At 41.7% G+C, this 21,241-nt stretch overlaps 1 protein-coding gene across 1 annotated transcript in view; it reads left to right on the top strand.

Moving 5' to 3' along the window:
• The window catches only part of Myo1d (myosin ID), a 313,484-nt gene that overhangs the window by 214,390 nt on the left and 77,853 nt on the right, over window positions 1–21,241 (top strand). Inside the window, exon 21 of the mRNA XM_052759911.1 lies at window positions 16,020–16,174. Coding sequence (XP_052615871.1) covers window positions 16,020–16,174 — 155 coding nt within the window. The remainder of the gene's footprint in view (window positions 1–16,019; window positions 16,175–21,241) is intronic.

Raw genomic sequence — 21,241 nt, forward strand, 5'->3', positions numbered from 1 at the left:
ATATGCCAGCTCTTGTGTGTTTTCTTTGACGGGCATAAGTATTTAGTTCCCATTTTTTACTCCTTTTAAAATTGTATTCATTTGTGTGTACGGATGTTTTGCTTGCATGTATGTCTCTGCACCACATGCATGCCTGGTGTCTGAGGAGGCCAGAAGAGAGCATTGGATCCCCTGGGACTTGAGTTACAAATGGTGAGCCGCCTGTGGACACTGGGAATCGAGCCTTGATCCTCTGGAAGAGAAGCCAATACTCTTAATCACTGAGTCATCTCTGCAACTCCATTTCCAAATTTTTTAAGATGTTTTTATTTTTATGTTTATGGATGTTTTGCCTGAATGGATGTCTCTGCACCATGTGTGTGTGTGTCTCATGCCTATGGAGGTCCAAAGAGGTCATTGGACCCCTGGACTGGAATTATAGTTGCCAGCCACCATGTGGGTACTGGAAATCAAACCTAGATTGCCTGGAAGAGCAACCAATGCTCTGAACAGCCTAGCCACCTCTCCAGCCCTCTTTTCCAAGTTCTTGTTTGTTTGTTTGTTTGTTTGTTTGTTTGTTTGTTTTTGAGACAGTTTCTTTGTGTATCCCTGGCTGTCCTGAAATTCTCTATAGACCAGGCTGGCCTTGAACGCAGAAATTCACCTCCTGAGTGCTGGGATTAAAGATATGCACCACCACCACCTGGCCCTTTTCCAAGTTCTTAAACCAGTGTGTAGTGGTTTAAAAGAAAATGACCCCAAAGGGAGTACCACTACTAGGAGGTGTGGCTTTGTTGGAGGAAGTGTGTCACCGTGGGGGCGGGCTTTGAGGCTTCCTATGCTGAAGATACTGCCCAATGTCACAGACACTTTCTGTTGCCTTCTGATCAAGATGTAGCCAGCACCATGTCTACCTGCATGCCACCATATCCCTCGTTATAATGATAATGGACTGAACCTCTGAACTGTAAGCCGCCACCTCAATTAAATGCTTTCCTTTATAAGAGTTGCTGTGGTCACCAGGCAGTGGTGGCACACACCTTTAATCCCAGCAATCAGGAGGCAGAGCCAGGCGGATCTCTGTGAGTTCAAGGCTAGCCTGGTCTACAGAGTGAGATCCAGGACAGGCACCAAAACTACACAGAGGAACCCTGTCTCAAAAAAAAAAAAAAAAAAAAGAGAGAGAGAAAGAGAGAGAGAGAGAGTTGCTGTGGTCATGATGTCTCTTCACAGCAGTAGAAATCCTAACTAGGACACATTGGTTCTCAATCTTCCTAATGCTGCAACCTTTTACTACAGTTCCTCATGTGTGGTGACACCCCCCCCATAAAATTATTTCATTGCTACTTCATAACTGTAATTTTGCTTCTGTTATGAATTGCAAATATCTGATATTCAGAATATCTAATATGCAATCCCCAAAGGGGTCACTACCCACAAATTGAGAACCCCATAAAGGGTTACATGAGCCACTGCTGTAGATGATTTTAAGTGATATGTTCTGGACTGAAATGAGAAGAGGTATGGAAGCCATTTCAGGGACTCTGGGAATTGTCTCTGTGGATGCTGTAGCACAAGAAGTAGAGAGAAGACATAGGACACAAGAGATTCCTGAGCCATTCTTCATTCAAATTAACAGTTTAAAAAATATTCTCTGTGTGCACTAGTTCAATATTCTCCATGTAGCAGTTTAAATAATTTTGTTATCCTTTCTATGAGGCAATATTAAGACCCCATTTTCAGATAAAGAGGCAGAGAGCATTGATAGGGCTTCCCCAGCACATGTGCATGTGCGTGTACATGTGTGTGCACATGTCTGCATGCATGCATATGTGTTGGTGTGTTATCTGCTGCCTCCTGTATGTCTTGGATTAGATTCCCTTCCTCTCCTACAGGTTACAAAGTACTCCTCAGAATCCCTGCCACAGTGTGATTGATGGAGGCAAGTACAATCCCATCTCATAGCACTATGGCCAAAATGATCAGAGTACAATTGAAATCACCCATCATTCCTGAAATAGAGATAAGCTAATGTGTATAGATTCAACTTGTTGGCAAAGGTAGGATCAGAACGGTGTACCTAAAATGATGAGTGCATAATCTTTTTGCATCAGGAGGGTCATTAATTGGTAAGATAAAGAATTTCAATTAAAAGACCAATAAGGAAAGCAACTTAATTAAGTTGGTATTTTAAGAAAGAGAAAAATAAATTAAAAATAGATTTTTTAAAAACTAGAATCAATTAGTAAAACAATTATCTTTGTAAAATAATAATTTGGCCATCTAAGACCCAATTATTTAGTAGCTTCATCTAAATCAGTGGTCTTATACAATTGGAATCACTTGGGAAGCTTCCCAAATGAAACAAATCAGAATATCCCCAGTGCTCCTAATGTGCAGCCACAGTTGGGAACCACTGGCCCGAATGAGCCACAGTCAGAATGTAAGTTTGAATAGTCAAAATAGATGTGCCAGGGTTTAAGCACTTAGCTTTGCCGGCTTGTTCTAAAGGAGTGCCCTCTTGGGCCATTCGTCTTGCTTCATGTACCCTGGTGGTGAATTTGATTATATGGTTCCCAAACCCGCACAGTAAATCTGAGGCAGTAATTAAAAGAGAGCCCATCTGCCATAGGCATGCATGTTGATGGCTGCAATATATGAATGCCAAAAGTGAAGGAACAAACACTCAGAGGAGATACAGTTGACTTCCACTAGATGGCTTGGTCTTGCAGATCTCATTGAAGTGCTTTCTGGAGCTATTTCCCCAGAGCAGCCTCTTTGAAATTAAAAATTCAGTTTTTTATAGAATTGTTTTGCTATTTGGTTATAAGATAAGCTCCAGTACTCAAAGTACCAGGTGTTCTTAGGGCAGAGACCTCCAGTGTCCTATGTGAGGATTTCAACAAAAAGAAGACAATTGCCCATGAGCCACACTAGGTTTTAACTACCTTCCTAGTAAGGAATTTGACATTCAGACCAAACATGGAAAGAGCCCAGTGTGGTTCCTATAAATAAGGCCTTTCCCACATCAGGATAAAGGATCCAAGGACTAAAAAAGGAAGCCAGCTCATCCTGTGTCACTTGCTAGATGAATTTATATTTCATTTTCTAAAGTGTGCAGTTCATTTGCAATGAGAATGATATATAGGCTGTAAACATTCTTGTTGATGGTGCCCTTGATCCCTGTCAGGATGTGTCGGTGTTTGGAAGAATCGAAGTTGGACAAGGAGATGTTATTTATTCAGTGCAGTGAGGTGGATTGGGATTGGAAACTTACCAAACAGTTTTATGGAGAGGCTTACATCAAGGTATTATAATCAAGGGTTCAAAGGCCTTGCCAGTCAATGATGTAAACTTAGCCCTTTAATCAGCTGATTATAATTCGTTTCATTGGCCTGAATAATATTGATCAGTACTAGTAGGCTCATAACAAGCACTTGTGTATAAAATCAGTTCTATTGAGACTATTTTTTTATTGTCCAAGGCTCATATTTTGTATAATGGGTTTTGTTTCACCATTAAAACTCCAAGTGGTTCATATATATATTAGTATGAAATTTGAGTATGTTGCCCAGGAGTGTGGTCGTGGGGACTCCAGCATCCCTGAATATGCATCTGTTTTAAAACACACTAATTAGTCTTCACCACCGTAATGCTGAGTCCTTAAGAGAATAAAATAAGTATTTGGTTCTATTTAATTCAGGTAGAAAATATTTCCAGAATAGAGGCTTTTTTTTCAGTCATGTTAAAAACAATAAATTTGTCAAGAGGATACTTGTTTATTAGGAAATTAAGTCTTAGGTACAAACTATACATTCTTTCCATGACGTATTTATAAAATGAGTATGTCTGCTGGGACTGGAGTGTAGCTCTCAAGGATAGAACATGTATTTAACAAGATCCTGGGTTCAATTCTAAACACCTTCCCCACCAAAAAAAATTTCCATATTTTGGTCACAGTTGCTGAGTAATAAACTATCCTGGACTGGTGAGAGGACCGAGCAGGTAAAGCTGCCAGCTGCCAAAACAGCCTGAGTTCAATCCTCGGAACCCACGAGGTAGAAGGTTGTCCTCTGACCACCACACACACACACACACACACACACACACACTAAGTTAAATAAAATGCAATGCATTTTAGAGCTGTTTAATTTCAGCACTCAGGAGGCAGAGGCAAATGGATCTCTGAGTTTGAGGCCAGCCTTGTCTACAGAGTGAGTTCCAGGACAGTCAGGGCTGCACAGAGAAACCCTGTGTCAACAACAACACAACAAAAACAAAAAAGGCGTTTCCATAGGTTGAGTGCCCAGCACTCAAAATTTTTTTTGGGGGGGGTGGTTCGAGACAGGGTTTCTCTGTGTAGCCCTGGCTGTCCTGGAACTCAACTTTTTAGATCAGGCTGGCCTCGAACTCACAGAGATCTGCCTGCCTCTGCCTCACAAGTGCTGGGATTGAAGGTGTGCGCTACCACCGCACATCCCAGACTCAATTTTTTAAAAGGTGTAAGGTTGGTGCTGTAGTTACAGTACACAGCACTTGCTTAGTGTATATATATGGCTCGATCCCCATAACCAAATGTATGTAAGAATGTGAGAAAGAATGTGCGTGTGTATAAATAAATTAAATATTGTTCTTCCCCCCTCCAAGATTCCCCCAAAGTTTTGTCCCCTGATGGTGTAAGGTTTCAAGGTCAAAAACCAAGACCTTAATCATTTAATTCAGTCCAGGTTCCACCCCCTAAGTAGAATTCCTTCCATATTAAGACTGGCCGGGCGGTGGTGGCGCACGCCTTTAATCCCAGCACTCGGGAGGCAGAGCCAGGTGGATCTCTGTGAGTTCGAGCCAGCCTGGGCTACCAACTGAGTTCCAGGAAAGGCGCAAAACTACACAGAGAAACCCTGTCTCGAAAAACCAAAAAAAAAAAAAAAAAAAAAAAGACTGGTGAGCTAAACAGAAATTGTCCCATGGACTGGGATGGTTACTCTCCATGGATGCCCATTCAAAGAAGAGAGAATGGTAGGCTCATCAACGCTGGCCATCTGTGTTTGCAGCTTGCCTTCATAACCTAACTACTTCCCCACAGAAACTAGGGGTTCAGAAGCATCTGCATTGTGATTTCTGTTCCTGAAGTACAGTCTGAAATCTGTGTCCCCTCCTGTGAATCAGAATGAAGCCACCATACATCTCATATATGGTCTAGTCTATTAGAGGGAAGGAACACAGCCGAGAATCTGCAAAACTATCTGCTCTGTGTTTGAGCTTCTTGTGCTGCTGTGAACAAGGTCCTCGAGACTCTTGGAACACTGGTCTCAGTGGAGAAATTTCACAAGACATGCCCTAAAGATCTTTTCAGTGCCTTTCATCTGCCTGGAACATTCTTTGAAGCAATGCTTTGGATGTTTCTGAGGTTGCGACAACAGATCTTACAATCCTGATCTGGATTTGATCCATTGCCCTGAAACCATTTCTTAATTTGAGAATCATTTGCCATCTGGAGAAGCTGAGAATAAGGAACAGTTGTATTTTGAAGCCCAGCGATTGCGGGCTTCTTTATATTTCCTTCAAATTCTGCATGAAAGATGAACAGTTCTTTATTAGGATCTTCTCTTTCCTCTCACATTTTTTTTTTCATAGCAAGAAGCCAGAAGGCATTTCCCTTACTCTGTCTAGAAACCTCTTTATCTGGATCACCACACTTGCTGGTGCATTTTCTATCCCTACTTCTTCATTGACACTAATATTGTCACATTACCTGCCCCCTAAGTAACCAGAATACCTTTTTTCCTGGTCCGAGGACTTGTTTTCCTTCCCTTACTTGCAGCCTTCATGTCACACCTCCTAGAAACCCATCAGTGTCCCCCAGGAGGCTCCTCTTCCACCTCCTACCCACTTCCCAAAGCCTATGCCAACTGTGTTAGGGCTGTTACGGTGGCATCCCCTCTTCTCTCCATATTTTTATTCCAGTGACTGTTGCTAGGTAACAAAGTATCCCAGGCCCAGGAGAAATAAATAATTAAATCACCATCTTATGCTCACAGATTCTGTGGGCTGAGTTTGGAAAGGGTCAGTGAGGCCAGTTCACCTCTGCTCCACGGTGCCTTGGGCTTCAGCCGAGAGGATACTAAGGCTGCTTCTCAGCACCTCCTGTACCTGAGAGCCGTCTACCTCCTGTGAGATCCACATGGGAACTGAATCCCAGTTATAGACATCTAAGAGGATGGAAATTTAATCAAAGCATGTGGCTGGAGGTGGGGCCTTTGGGAGATGGTTATGACTAGATAAGGTCCTGAGTAGAGCCCATGCTGAAGACTGGTGGCTATACTGGAAGAGAGAGAGACCTAAGAGACTCACACATAGACCAAGAGATATCCTGCCCCATGTCTGGATTCTGCTAGCAAGGATGACTCCAAATGTGTCTCCTCAACCACAGACCAGCGCTATGTGCCAGAGTAAACCTTGTTTCATCGTGGCTTGCCTTGCCTGTGATACTGTGATATCATGCTATTACAGCAGAAAAAGATTAAGGTAAACAACGGGCTGTGAAAACACCGAAGCCCTCATGCTTGCCTGGCCCAGAGCTGGGATTGCCCAAACCAATACTGCTGAGCCAGAATTTCTGTGCTCTGTGAGGCTTGGCTTCCTCTCAGCATGGTCACCTGAGGACAGTCAGCTTGCTTAGATAGTGGCTTGGGGCCAAGTGTTTAGTTGTTTTGACCAATGGTTGTTTACAGGGAGATAAACTCTCAGTTATCCCAAACAGTGTGATATGTCCATGATGAAACAGTATCGTTAAGATTCGGGATTTAAATCTTAGTGAGACAAGAAGGCAGGAACAAGAAAAGCGAGAGTGGGGAGAGAGAGAAGTGAGGGGGAGAGGGAGAAAGTGAGGCGTTACAAGGAGCCCTGTAAAGAGCCAGCCCAGCTGCCTTCCAAGTGTCGGAAGGGAAAACAGAATAAACAGAGTGTTCTCCATTGAGAAACAGCCAAGTCAATTTGTTGATTGAGATCAAAAGAGCGTAATTATTATAGCCCTGCAGTCAAACTGAAGAAATGAAGTAGAGAATAAAAAATTCAAAGAACCAGCGTATATATCAGAATATAAGCAGAACCAGGAGAAATTTCATGACCACTTTGATTTCATCAACACCCACATCTCTCTGGAGGGGAGAAATCCCCAAGTTACTATGGTCCTCTGAGATGTGTGTTGAGAGGGCTGTAGCCAGCTAAGAGAAGAGGGCCTCCTACTGAGAAGACCACAGAGTAAATCTAGAACAATCATCCCCCAAGGGAATCAAGACACAGTGGTCTCCTCCCAGGAAGTTCTCAGTGGTCCCTGAAGAGTGAATTCTTCAACGTGACACGGCCTATTATGTTACTGGTCTTTTGTCATGAAGCACCTAAGCCTTTGCCTGTGATTCTGTGATACACATGCTTCAGAAATTAGTTCACTTTTAAGATTCTGGGATTTACAGCTGTCCTTGTCAGGGCCCCCAGTTTTCTCTGACATGTGCATGGGGACACACTCTGGTTGAGGTATAAAGACATGGGAGGGGAAGGGGAAGCAAAACAGACAAGGAAAGTGACCGTTACAGTGGCCCTCAGCAGACAATGGCCCCTCCCTGCCACAGCAACCAACACAGCTGAAATTTCAAACTTCCTGTCAAGTACTTTAATTACTGTGAGTGAGTGAGCCCAGGGCCTCAAGCATGCCAGGCAAGTGCTCTATCACTGTGTGGCACTGCCAGCCCAAAGGTAATTGTGGGGGCAGGGTGGGGGGACCTACATTCTGTTACTATAAAAGTTTAGTAAGTTCGAGGCCAGTCTGGTCTACAGAATGAGTTCCAGGACAGCCAGAGCAACACAGAGAAATCCTGTCATGGAAAAATAAAAGGAATTTAAATAGCCCATTTAAGACCAGCAGCATAGTGTTTAGCTGGTATGTCACCTTTAAAAATTAGAATTTGTCATAGATGAGTGCAATTCTCAGAACTCGTCAGAGAAGTTTCCTTGTGCAGTGGACAGTAGTTAGCAAGAACTCCCACCTGATCAAAATGCAGAGACCAAGTGTCAGTGGCGTGCTCAGCCACAGATGGGACATCTCCGTCATCCCCCTGCCAAGAATCCGAGACCGTTCCAGAAGAGGAGGCAGAAAGACCGTAAGAGCCAGAGGTCAGGGAGGACCAGAGCAATATATATATATATATATATATATATATATATATATATATATATAGGAAATTCTCAGTCTAGTAGTAGATACCTATATAAATAATGGATAGGGAGATAGTTCAGTATTTTGTGAGTTTGTTCTTACTACAGTGGACCCTTGGATTTAACTGTCTGAATAGTCATCTTGGTAACCAATAAGAGTTTTTAAAGCGGGACATAGTGGCTAAAACACCTGAAGTCCTGGGGCTCTGTACACTGAAGCCGGAGGGAGGACTGCTCCTGGTTTGAGGCTGGCTGCACTGTAGAGTAGACTGTCTCACAACCCACCCATCCACCCCCCAGAAACACTGAAGTCAGTCTTATGCAGATCCAGAACTAAGCCTGAAAAATGAAAAAGAACAGCCTGAGGGAACACACTGGTGTGAAGGTATATTTCGTATCTTGACTTTGGTGTCAGAATCATCCATCTGTATACTAAATATTACAAATAGGCCACATGCAAATTATATTGTAAGTTGTACCTCAATTTTAGCATATACCGATTATACAAAATGGCAGTTTCCTTCTGGTATTTTCATACACATGTGCCATGTGCTTTGACCGTATTCACTTCCCATCTCCCTCCCACTAATCTCCTTTCTTTTCCTGACTAGTCTCCTTGCCGTTTTCATATCATATACATCTAGATTCCACATATGGGAGAAGTCTGGGGTTCTAAACATAAGAGAAAACATTCAACCCTTGTCTTTTTGAGTCTGCCTTGCTTAACATAATCATCTCCGGTCTTGGTCATTTTCTTCAAGAAACATAATTTCTTTTTTCCTTTCTACTGAGCAAAATTCCACGAAGTATATATGCCACTTTTAACCCATCTATCTATCTATTGATGGGACTCTAGGTTGGTTCCAGAGCTTGGCTGCTGTAAACAGTGCCACAGCAAACATGAGTTTGCAAGGTATGTTATGTTCCAGTTCTTTCGGGTATATGCCTAGAGTGCTATGGCTGAATTAGTTAGTAGCTCTCTTGTTTTTGAAGGAATTTCCATATTGATTTCCATAATGGCAACATATTTACATTCCTACCAGCAGTTAATGTCTCAATTTTTTTTCTAAGTTCTTTTCAATTTTTTTATTTATGAATATTGGTGTTTTGCCTACATGTAAGTGTATGCACCATATGCATTCAGTGCCCTTGGAGGCCAGAAGAAGGCATTGGATCCTCTGGAACTAAAGTTACAGAGAGTTGTGAACCACCATGTGAGTGCTGGTTCTCTGGAAGTGCTCTTAAGTTGTATAGGAGTGGAGTTATATGTTTTAATTTACAATTACTTATTTTTTACCTGCTATTTATAAAAATAAGATGTAGGTGGCATATGTCTATCAATTAAAAATCACATTACAAACTAGAGAGAGAGCTCAAAGTTTAGGAGTGCATTCTGTTCTTTCAGAGGTCCCAAGTTCTGTTCTCAGCACCCACATGGGCAGCTCACGACTGCTCACGCTCCAGGAGATTCTCTCCTGACCTCCCCAGCACCTATGTGTATGTGTGCGTGCATGCATGTGCGCGCGCGTGTGCACATACACACACACACACACACACACACACACACACACACACACACACACACACAAGCTTTTTATTTTAGTTATATTAAAAGATCCAGGTGGAGTTCTCTGTGATCAGCCAGATCTGAGGCCTTTCATACTTTAACTCCAAGGAGAAAATTTGTTTTCTCCTCTGTCTACCACACTTTACTGCCACAGATTACCAAGTAGTCAGAAAAAGCTATAACCAATAAGAATGATGAAATAATAATAAATACATATGAGCCCTTACCACTTGCTGTAGAAAGGGGTATTGTTTGTATACATGAGGTGTTGTAAAATAAAAATAATGTATATCCAGAATTGTATGCTTACCTTAAAGAACTGAAAGCCATCAAGTCTGACCTCAAGGAATGAACTCTAGTTAGACAAGCATAGATTATACAAATAACAGGAAGATGTGGCCTTCTAACCACCTGAGTTTTACTAGTGTTTTTCCTAGTGCAAGCCATCTTTCACTTGTGAATTCAGCTTGTTGATTATTTTGGATTTCCCCGTCTGTATTCATGAAACTCACTTCTGATTGGGAGGGGGCACTCATATAAGACCATGAGAATGGGAGAACATGAAACGTTTATGCTTCATCAGATCTTGCTACCAGAGTTAAAGTAATCAGGATGGCTTCCACATTTTTCTGTGCAATAGAGCACTCTAAATAATGTAAGAATTGTCATCTAGGCCTGGCAGTGCTTGTAATCTCAGCACTTGAAAGGCTCTGAGGCAGAAGGATCAAGAAGAGTTCCATGCCATGGGCCAGAGAGATGGCAGAAGAGGAGGCTGAGTCCCCAGGAAATTGAACGGGTGTCTGAGATCACATGACTGAAGTGGGTTGCACAGGCAGGTCTCCCTCAGCCCCACAGTCCTCCCACTCACCATGCGGTCTTCCAGAACAGAAGGAGACTTCTCAGTGTTGTTTGTCTGCCTCCAGACAGGGAGACCTAATATTTCCTTGTATGGTGGAGCAAGCTAAGTGCTGCTTGCTCTCTTTCTTCCAGGACTTGACACACCCTAAGTACACAAAGAACAAATTCCTTCCTCCACAGGGAAAGATAGAGAATGGGAAAAGAAGCTCTGATGGACTAGGTGGTGGCAAGGAAGTGCATTCTGGGAAGTGGTCTTGTGTGTGTGTGCGTGTGTGTGTGTGTGTGTGTGTGTGTGTGCGCTCCAGTGGGGATCCTAGCAGCATGATGCCTCCAGCTGCTCTCCCCAGCCCCTGCAGCTAACGCTCCTGGGAAGCACTGGCAGTTAACTGCTACTCTAATTCTCATTTTATTAGGCTTTAATCAAGCTTTCCTGTGAAGTGCTGCATAAATTCAATTTTGGATTTCGCAAATAAAGTAATCAAATGACAGTGAAGCATCATAGGCATAAAAATGCTTTTTCAAATGAAAATGATATTTTTAATTTAATCACACAAAAATCATTGGGATGCAATATGTCTAAGTGGCAGAGAAATTGCTGTATTGTCTTACCACTAGCCTCAGACAACCATTTGTACAGAGGTTAGTGAACGATTTCCAATTATTGTACTGTTTTCCATGCTCTCCATTAAACACTGACCTGACATTTGTTAAAATGCACCACAGCCAGGGGATGATGGAACTGCTCAGTGGGTAAAAGCTGGTGACCTCATTTCCACCCCTGGGATGCACGTAGTAGAAGGAGAGAACCAATTCCCACCAGTTGTCTTCTGACCTCCACACACATGCCGTGTGGCCTGTGGGTGCCCACACACACGATAAACAAGCAAACAAAATCTACCTGAGAACTCAACTCCTCTGAAAATATTTTCATAGGAATACTGACTTAAGAATCTTGTGTTCATTTACGTGTGGTATTTGGAAAAGCTTTATGATAGGGCTGGCAGTGTAGATCAGTGGTAGAGTACTTGCTGGCATGCTCAAGGCTCTGAGCTGGATCTCCAGCACTAGAAAAACAAAAAGAAATTAAACTGAGTATGATAGGAAAAAGTGGGTGTGAGTCAATTCATGGCCTGATTTCTAGTTTCTGGGTCAACACATCAGCTGAGCACCTTGAACCCTGCTTTTCTCATCTGTAAAATGTATGGCTCTCCCTGGCCTTCCATGTCTACAACTCAAGAGTTTTCTCCTGTGCTTGGGCAGTCTCCAGAATCTAACCGCACTGACTCCCCTGAGAATGAGGTTTCTATCTTTGCTAGATTCAGCATGTGCCCTGACCTGCAGCTGCCTGGTCCCCACTGCTTGCTTGCTCACTCATGGCACCAGAGGTACTCAGGAGGTAGCACATCAGTATTGCCTGCAATGGGAGAACAAACGCCCAAAATGAGAGATCACTCTAGTGTCTGCTTTGTTGTCCAAAGTAGGGTGCCTTGGGGTCCAAACAGCCAGGGAGCCATAATTTTTACTTTGCACATAATAAAATTGGCTTTCATGTGTGAGATTGGTATATAAGGCTATGAGTCTTAAGATATTGTAGTAAGCACTGCTCTGGTCAGGACACAAAGTGGCTCCATCATACTGGAAAACTCATAATTGGAGTCATAGTCATGTGTGCGTAACCTCTGGAGACTGAGTGCTTTCACTTAACATAATACCTTTGATGTTTATGCTTATAGAGTAATCTGCGTCATCAGTTTGTTCCTTCTCATTGCTGAGTATTGTTGTTAGATGTCTCTCGGTTTGTTTATCCATTCATCTATTGATAGGCATTCGATTGCATTCATTGGGGTGCATTCATATAGAGCTGCTGTAAGCAACCATGTTTAATTCTTGTGTTAACAAAGGTTTGAGGTTTTCATTAATTGGGGTGTGTGTGTGTGTGTGTGTACACTTGTGAATGCGTCTGTCTGTGTTATGGTTCGTTTAATTTGTTCTTAGTCATTCAGGCAGGTTTGTGGTAGCATCTCATTATGATTTTTATTTGCCATCTTCTAAATTGCTAAGAATGTTAAACATCTTTTCATGTTCATTTGCTATTCATATGCCTTCTTTGGGTGAGGTAATTTCCAATCATTAGTTTTCTTCTAGAAGTTTTATAGTTAACATTTTATGTTTAGACCTATGGTCCAATTTGAATTGAATTGTGAGGGATGTGATTTGAATAAATATTTGTTTCTGTTGGAATGTAGATGCCCAAATATCCCAAGTTGTCTGTTCTCTGCCTAGTCATCTTTGCACAATGCATTGTGGGCAATGCATTGGTCATAGTTGTGTGGCTGTATTCCTGATCTTAGTTTTCATTTCTTTCAAGTTACATTGTCTTGATGACTTCAGCTTTATAAATATTATTAAAATCAGTGATGTGAGTCTTCCAGCCTTGCTTTCCTTTTTCAAAATTTCTGTGGCTGTTCGAGTTCCCTTGACTTTCCATAGATACTTCAGAATCAGCTTTTTAATATTTAACCAAAACATTTTGTCTGGGGTTATGTTAATCTGTAGATCAATTTGTAGAAAATTGGCGTCTAAACACTATCAAATTTTCTAGTCTCTAAATGTATTTTTCCTCCTTTGTTCAGGGTCTTTTTTCTTTCATTTATCTGTATTGTAATTTGACTTTATCAGCATTCAATAGTTTTCAATATGTAGGTCTACACACATACTTTGTTAGATTTCTAAGTAAAATCTAAAGATTTTAGCTTTTAAAATGTCTTTGTAAGGCCAGGCATTTTGTTTGTTAGTTTTTGTTTTGTTTTGTTTTTGTTTCAATGTATATTTTTCAAATATGTTATTGGATTCAGTTTGCTAATGTTTTTATATCAAAATTCATGGAGGGTATCAGCTTATTATTTTCTTATACTATCTTTATTTTTGGTATCAGAATGATTCTTAAAATGAGTTATATGTGTTCCCTTCTATGTTCTAGAAGAAATATGGAGAATTGATGGTATTTCTTTAGATGTGTGGTATAATTCACTGATGAAATCATCTGAGCCTGGAATTTCTATTGAAATATTTCTAATTAGAGATTTAATTTCTTCAACAAATACAGATCAGTTAAGCTACTTGAAGGAGGAAGGAAGGGTTAGTAGTTTGTACTTTCAAGGAATTGTTTGGTTTAAGTTGTTGACTATGCTGTTATACCTAGGGTTGTTCAAATAATCCTTTTTTATGTGTGATGTCTTTGTGGTCTGTGGTGATAGCCCCCTGAATTCCTAGTTCTGGTTATAATGCCTCTCCTTTTTGTCTTTTCTTTTTATATAAATTTATTTGTTTATTTAATAGCCCAGCTGCAGTTTCTCCTCCCCCCTCCACTCCTCCCTCTGTTCCCACCCCCCAGTCCACCCCTCCTCTGTTTCTGTTTAGGAAAGGACAGGTCTCCCATGAGTATCAACAAAACATGGCATATCAAGTTGCAGTAAGACTAGCACTTCCCTATGTGTTGAGACTGGGCAAGGTGACACAGTATGGGGAGTAGGGTCCCAAAAGCCAGTAAAAGTCAGAGACAGCCCCGTTCCCCCTGTTAGGAGTCCCACAGGGGACCAAGCTATACAACTATAACATATATGCAGAGTGCCTAGGTCAGTCCCATGCAGGCTCCCAGGTTGTCAGTTCAGTCTCTGTGAGCCCCTATGAGCCCAGGGTAGTTGATTCTGTGAGTTTTTTTGTGGTGTCCTTGACTGCTCTGGCTCCTACAATCCTTTCTCCCCCTCTTCTACAGGATTCCCCGAACACTTCCTAATGTTTGGCTATGGGTCTCTGCATCTGTTTCCATCAGTTGCTGGATGAAGCCTTTCTGATGACAATTGGGCTAGGCATCAATCTGGTCACAGGAGATGGCCAGTTCAGGCTATGTATCTGCTATTGCTAGGAGTCTTATCTGGGGTCATCCTGTAGATCCCTTTGCTCCAGGTTTTTACCTGACCCCAAGAAGTCCCCCTCTTTCCAGTGGTTTCTTACTCTATCCCTCTGTTCCCACTCCAACCTGATCCCTCAAGTTCCCATCCCCACCTACCTACCCCCAGTCCACCCAGGAGATTGCCTCTATTTCTCCTTCCCAGTGAGATCCCTGTGTCCCCCCTTCAGCCCTCCTTGTTACCTAGCCTCTGTGAATTGTAGCCTGGTTATCCTTTACTTTACAGTTAATATCCACTTATGAGTGAGTATACACCATGTTTTTCTTTCTTGGTCTGGGTTACCTCACTCAGGATGTTTTTTTTTTTTTTTTTCTAGTTCCATCTATTTGTCTTCAACCTTGTTTTTTACAGCTGAGTAATACTCCATTGTGTAATGTTCCACATTTTCTTATCCATTCCTCAGTGGAGGGACATCTAGGTTGTTTCCAGGTTCTGACTATTACAAATAAAGCTGCTATGAACATAGTTGAGCAAGTGTCCTTGTGGTATGCTTAAACATCCTTTGGGTATGTGCCCAACAGTGATATAGTTAGGTCTTGTGGTAGATTGATTCCCAGTTTTCTGAGAAACCGCCACACTGACTTCCAAAGTGGCTATACAAGTTTGCACTCCCACCAGCAGTGGAGGAGTGTACCCCTTACTCCACATCCTCTCAAGCATGAGCTTGTGGGGGTTTTTTGGTTTTTTTTTTTTTTTTTTTTTTTTCTGGTTTTTCGAGACAGGGTTTCTCTGTGTAGCTTTGCGCCTTTTCCTGGAACTCACTTGGTAGCCCAGGCTGGCCTCGAACTCATAGAGATCCACCTGGCTCTGCCTCCCGAGTGCTGGGATTAAAGGCGATCTTAGTCATTCTGACAGATGTAAGATGGAATCTCAGAGTCGTTTTGGTTTGCATTTCCCTGATGGCTAAGGATGTCTCATTAAATATTTCTCAGCCATTTGAGACTCTTCTGTTGAGAATTCTCTGTTTAGATCTGTACCCCATTTTTTAATTTGATTATTTAGTTTGTTGGTATCTAGTTTCTTGAGTTCTTTATGTATTTTGGAAATCAGCAGTCTGTTGGATGTGAGGTTGGTGAAGGTCTTTTCCCATTCTGTAGTCTGCCATTTTGTCCTGTTGACAGTGTCCTTTGCCTTACAGAAGCTCTTCAGATTATTTTTATAAATAGGTAGTAGTTGATAGAAAAAGACTATAGTTCTATTGTAAATGCATGCTAGAAGCTTGTCAATTTTATTCATTTTCTGAAAGAATCGTCTTTTTGTTTCCTTGATTTCCAATCTCATTCATTTTTTACCTTTTTCATTTTCTTAAACCTACTTATTTATTTCATGGAACTTGATAAAGGCAAAAGCCATCAGCATCATTACTGTAACCTGACCTAACTCGTTCTTCTGAGAGGTATCCTAATAGTGTTCTGCATGTCGTCTCCTTGCAGTTGACTGGTCTGAGTGTCTCCAATGGAAAGGACCAGCTCGTAGTGTTCCATACAAAAGACAACAAAGACCTCATTGTCTGCCTTTTCAGCAAACAGCCAACCCATGAGAGTCGAATTGGAGAACTTGTTGGAGTCCTGGTGAATCATTTCAAGAGGTAAAATTTTATTTTTGTAACTGAAAGATGAGTTTTAAATACACAGAATGTTTAATCATACTTATCACTGAGCTTGTTTTGTTCCAATGTGAATATATCGTTATTTTCCTTCACAAGGACAAATTAAAGCATCCATTTCATAGGAGGTGAAATTAGCACCCAGCCATAGTTTCAAGTCTGGGAATGATCCTCTACTTTTCCAGTATCTAGCTTTGCCAACAGTGAGAGATTCCCTCATGGTTAGTTTGTTGCTGCCAATCCAAACAATAGAAGAAGTTACTTTCTATTCTTATTGCCACGGCTTTGTATTTATCCCAAACATAATCAGTTAGTGTGTCTGCCATGACTATAAACAAATTAGAAAGCGGATTTAAGATAGCATATAGGTCCATAAAGGTTGAAGAAATTCCCAGGACAGGCAGAAATTGTTATAGCAATAATTATGACAGCATATTCTGAGAAAATCCCTATAAAGCAGGATGGTATCTTGGCGAAGGGGCTGGAAGTGGTTGGAACAATAATATAAGAAATATAGGCTGAAGAGATGGATCAGCTGTTAAGAGCACTTGCTACTCTACCAGAGGATCCAGGTTCAATTCCCAGCATCCAAATGGAAGCTCACAGCCATCAGTAACTCCAATTCCAGGAATCTGATGCCTTCTTCTGTCCTCTGTGGGCAATGCACACATATGGTGCACAGCCATATATGCAGGCAAGACACTTATACACATACACATAAAAATAATAAATGTTTTTAAAAATAATATGGGCCACAGATTCCCCTGGGGTGATGGGGACTAGTCAGTAAATAATTTTAGGCAGGGGGATAGAGTTTGTCAGGTTGTTTGTTGAAATGTTGGAGATGGAGTTTTTTTTCCTTAAGTGACCATGAAGTATTGGGGCAGTGCCGTCTCGTAATTTAATGTTCTCATTGTGGTTTGCTGTCTTTCGCCCACCCCATCTTGGTGCGAGAACAAGATCACACAACAAAACAATGGTGTCAAATGGTACAGGTGTCAGTTTCTTTCCTTCCTGAAAGGCATTCCCACGTTCTCAGAAATGCTCAGGGCTCCTTGCTGGTGTCATACCTGTTCTTACAAGTTCTTCTGTCTTTATTTTTGATGGTAAAATGTATATAGTATAATGTAAGCAGTCTTTATTTGTTTGGGACAAGATCTCTATGTAGACCAGGCTGACTTCAGATTCACAGAGATCCACCTGCCCTTGCCTCCTAAGTACACTATTCTTTGTTATTAAACCTTGTATTCTACAAAGAAAAGAAAGAAAGAAATGGATTTTTAAATATTTTACATTTAAGTATATATAACTTATGAATTATGCTTAGTTATCTTCTGGTAGAAAAAGCAGAATGTAGAGAATTGATTTTAAAAAAATCAATAAATATGTAGATTTTGTGATGGTTCATCCATATTGTCAGCTTGACTGGATGAGAGATGCCTAAGACTTAATAAAGCACACTTCTGGGTGTCTATGAGAGACAGTTAGCATGTGGGGCAGTAGCTGAGAAGGAAGAGCCTGGCTCTGAGTGTGGCTAGCACCATCCTGTAGTCTGGGGGCCAAATGGACCCCCTGCATCTGCCAAAGAACTGTAAAGATAGGAAACATACCAAAGAGTGGAAGACTATGACAGAAGTCTCCACAGTAAACATCCCTAACTCACACAAGCAGGCTTGTTTTCCTGTAAATATTTAGTCATGGCAAAGCATGGACAATAGAAGAAGTCAGAGCTCATTATCTATTACTTGAAGACTTGTACTAATGAATACAGTCGGTTTTGCCTGAGGAATTGAAGTATTCTTGTCTCCGTCTGAGTTCTTGTTTAGTAAATTCTAACCTGCATTAAATGTCTTCTCCCCATGACGGAAATCAAACCCGTCGGTGGCTCTCTTCTAGCATGCAGATACGTATTCCTAGGTGTGTGCCTCCTACTTGTAACCTATGAAAGAATTTGTGATTTCTTCAAAATTCCTAGATATAAGGAGAAGAAAGTTGACAAGATGGCAGGGCTTTTTTTCCAGTTTATTCTTTGTTTTTCTGTTATGAACTTGGAGATCAATTAGTAATAAAGTATTAATCTCTCTTTCCTAAAACCAGAAGAAATTTCAACTTAGAGTTATAATTAACAACCTGCTACTTGTTTGATGAGGAAAAATGGTTTTTATTTTTTTCTGGCCTTTGTCCTTTATTGTCAGGTCTCTTATCATTGTTGGGATCATCACAATTCAGTGTGTTTTACAAGCATAGTGGTATGGCATGTAATCTTATTTGTACCTGCATTAATGATGAAAATCCAGAGGGCAGAGGGGTTGGGTTCTTGATAACTATTTTCTAGATTTTCCCTAAAGCATATTCTAAGAAATTCTATTCAGAGAGAATGCATCTCAAAACTGCACAACATGTAAACCCGTAGACCAGGGAGACTGTAACCTTAGAACGCAAGGAGGCAAGTCCATTCGAAAGCTTGCTCTACCTGTGTGCTCACCAGACTGAAGGAGGAAAGAATTCCACCTTCCCAGCAGAAGACAAAAGCAGTATTTCATAAAAGGCAGTACTCATCACAAATGAGTGATACCCAAAGGGAGTAAGCACAGGAATGGGGAAGCAGGTCGGGGGACAGAAAGCAGATTGACAGCTGCAGAACAGAAGTGGTCACATGGCCAGCACTCAGCAGGGCTATGGCCTAAGGCAGTTTCTTGTCATAATGACCCTAATGACAAAGAAATATACAAGTTGAGGGACGGGTGTCCTGAGCAGAGGACATGGCAGAGGCTGATGTGATGCCCTAACCCAAACTGAAACCACCGCGCAACCTAGCTGAGTAACTTCTTTCCTCAAGAGCTACATTTCAGCAAGTGGCTTCCCTGTGAAAGACAAGTAAGATGCCAGAAGGAAACAGCAAGAAAACTGTGCAAAGAAAGTAAGCAAAGGCAGATAGAGAAAGGGGGAGATGCAGGAATAAGCTTCCTATGTATATAAAAAGCCAAAATGGGGGCTGGAGAGATGGCTCAGAGGTTAAGAGCACTGGCTGCTCTTCCAGAGGTTCTGAGTTCAATTCCCAGCAACCACATGGTGGCTCACAACCATCTGTAACGAGATCTGGTGCCCTCTTCTGGCCTGCAGGTATACATGCTGTATACATAATAAATAAATCTTTAAAAAAAATAATAAAAATAAAAATAAATAAATAAATAAATAAAAAGCCAAAATGGCTGGGTGTGGTGGCACATTCCTGTCGTCTTAGCGTTCATAACACACAGACAGGAGGATCAAGAGTGAGAGCCAGGCATAGATAGTCACAAGGCTTTAATCCCAACACTCAAGAGGCAGCGGCAAGTAGACTTTTGTGATTTCAGTGCTAGCCTGGTGAACATAGCAAGTTCCTGACCAGCCAGAGCTACACAGAAACACTGTCTCTGTAGACCAGGCTGGCCTCGAACTCACAGAGATCCGCCTGCCTCTGCCTCCGAGTGCTGAGTGCTGGGATTAAGTCGGGCGGTGGTGGCGCACGCCTTTAATCCCAGCCAAGGGACAACAAAGGTCCTTTCAAGCAGAATGGGCACCCCATCCTTCACATGTATGTGTATGAGGAATCAGGAAGATCTTGCCTCAGGAGGGGAAATAATAATTGGCCCTAGAATCAGTGCTTTTGTAGCAAATATTATCCAGTAAATCTTCAAAGCTAAGCCTACCTCCTTCCATAGGCAAATCTCATGATGTTTGTTTTTCATTTTGTTGGTTTTTGAGACAGAGTTTCTTAGTGCTGGAATTAAAGGCGTGTGCTACCACGCCTGGCTCTGTTCCCAGTGTGGCCTTGAACTCAGAGATCTGGATGGATCTCTGTCTCCTGAATGCTAGAATTAAAGGTGTGTGCTACCATTGCCTGACTTCTATGTTTAATATAGTGACTGGCTTTTTCCTCTGATCTTCAGATAAACTTTATTGGGGTGCACAAATAAAATACCATCACAGAGAGTCGTGAAACTAACCCCATCTCAGTATAGATAAGCCTTTCTCCTGCAGTGTTCACTCCACCTGTACTGAATTCCTGCCTCCCTGAGCATGCACTACCTGTTTTTCATGTGCTCTAAAGCATCTGAAGACAGTGAATGAATGGGGTGGGGGCATGGACTCACACCTGCTAAGCACATGCTCTCCCATTGAGCTATACCCCTTGCCCAGAAAACAGTCTTTAAGAAAGTATTTTCTAAAAGGTGACACTCAGATTATTCAGGGTTAGAGATGTAGTTCAGGACCTCTGATTCAATTCCTAGAACACACACGTGCACAAAAAGATTACTTAATAGATAACCAGTATGGCTTAAGGATAAACCATTAGAACAGACACCACCCAGAAACTAACCATGCCAGTTAGTCCTGGCTGTAGTCCACAGATGAGAAATCTCACCTAGACCAGCAAAGACCTAAAGTCAGATGTGTTTGGGATATGCCAGCAAAAGTACCAGGTTTGCCTCCTGCAGGACTTTTCAGTGTCTTTGTTTTCACATGAAACCAGCAGGACAACAAGAGCTCCCTCTATTGACACAAAGCCATTTCTCAAGGGGGGGCGGGCAAGGCAATGTGCAAAATGGTACGTGTGGTCAGCCACCATTTGTGTGAACACAGATACCTCTTATAGAGACAAACTCCACATCTATGTTATAATCCACATTGGAAGCTTGAGGTGGTGCCTTGTACCTGTTATCTCAGACCTTGGAGCACTCCTCCTCCTCCTCCTCCTCCTCCTCCTCAGTATGTGTACTATAAATATCTCTTGTTGCAGTGTTTTTACTTAAGTGGTGATATGCATGTTGATGCACCTTGCTACAGGTATAAGTAGACACATACACACATAACTGTATCCGGAAAGCTATGCAGGAAATAGGCAACTCCCTCTGGAGAAGGAACACCTCAACCGTGGAAGAAAGGTAGCATTGAGACTGCTTGCTCACTTGCCAACCTTTAGCAGAAAATATGATATCAAATGTTTTTCACTTTAATACATGGAAGCTTGTTTTTAGTATTTATAGATGGCTCTGAATTCCTTTT

Source organism: Peromyscus californicus, unplaced genomic scaffold (assembly GCF_007827085.1).
Source record: "Peromyscus californicus insignis strain IS unplaced genomic scaffold, ASM782708v3 Scaffold_3__1_contigs__length_106647218, whole genome shotgun sequence".
Lineage (NCBI taxonomy): Eukaryota > Metazoa > Chordata > Mammalia > Rodentia > Cricetidae > Peromyscus > Peromyscus californicus.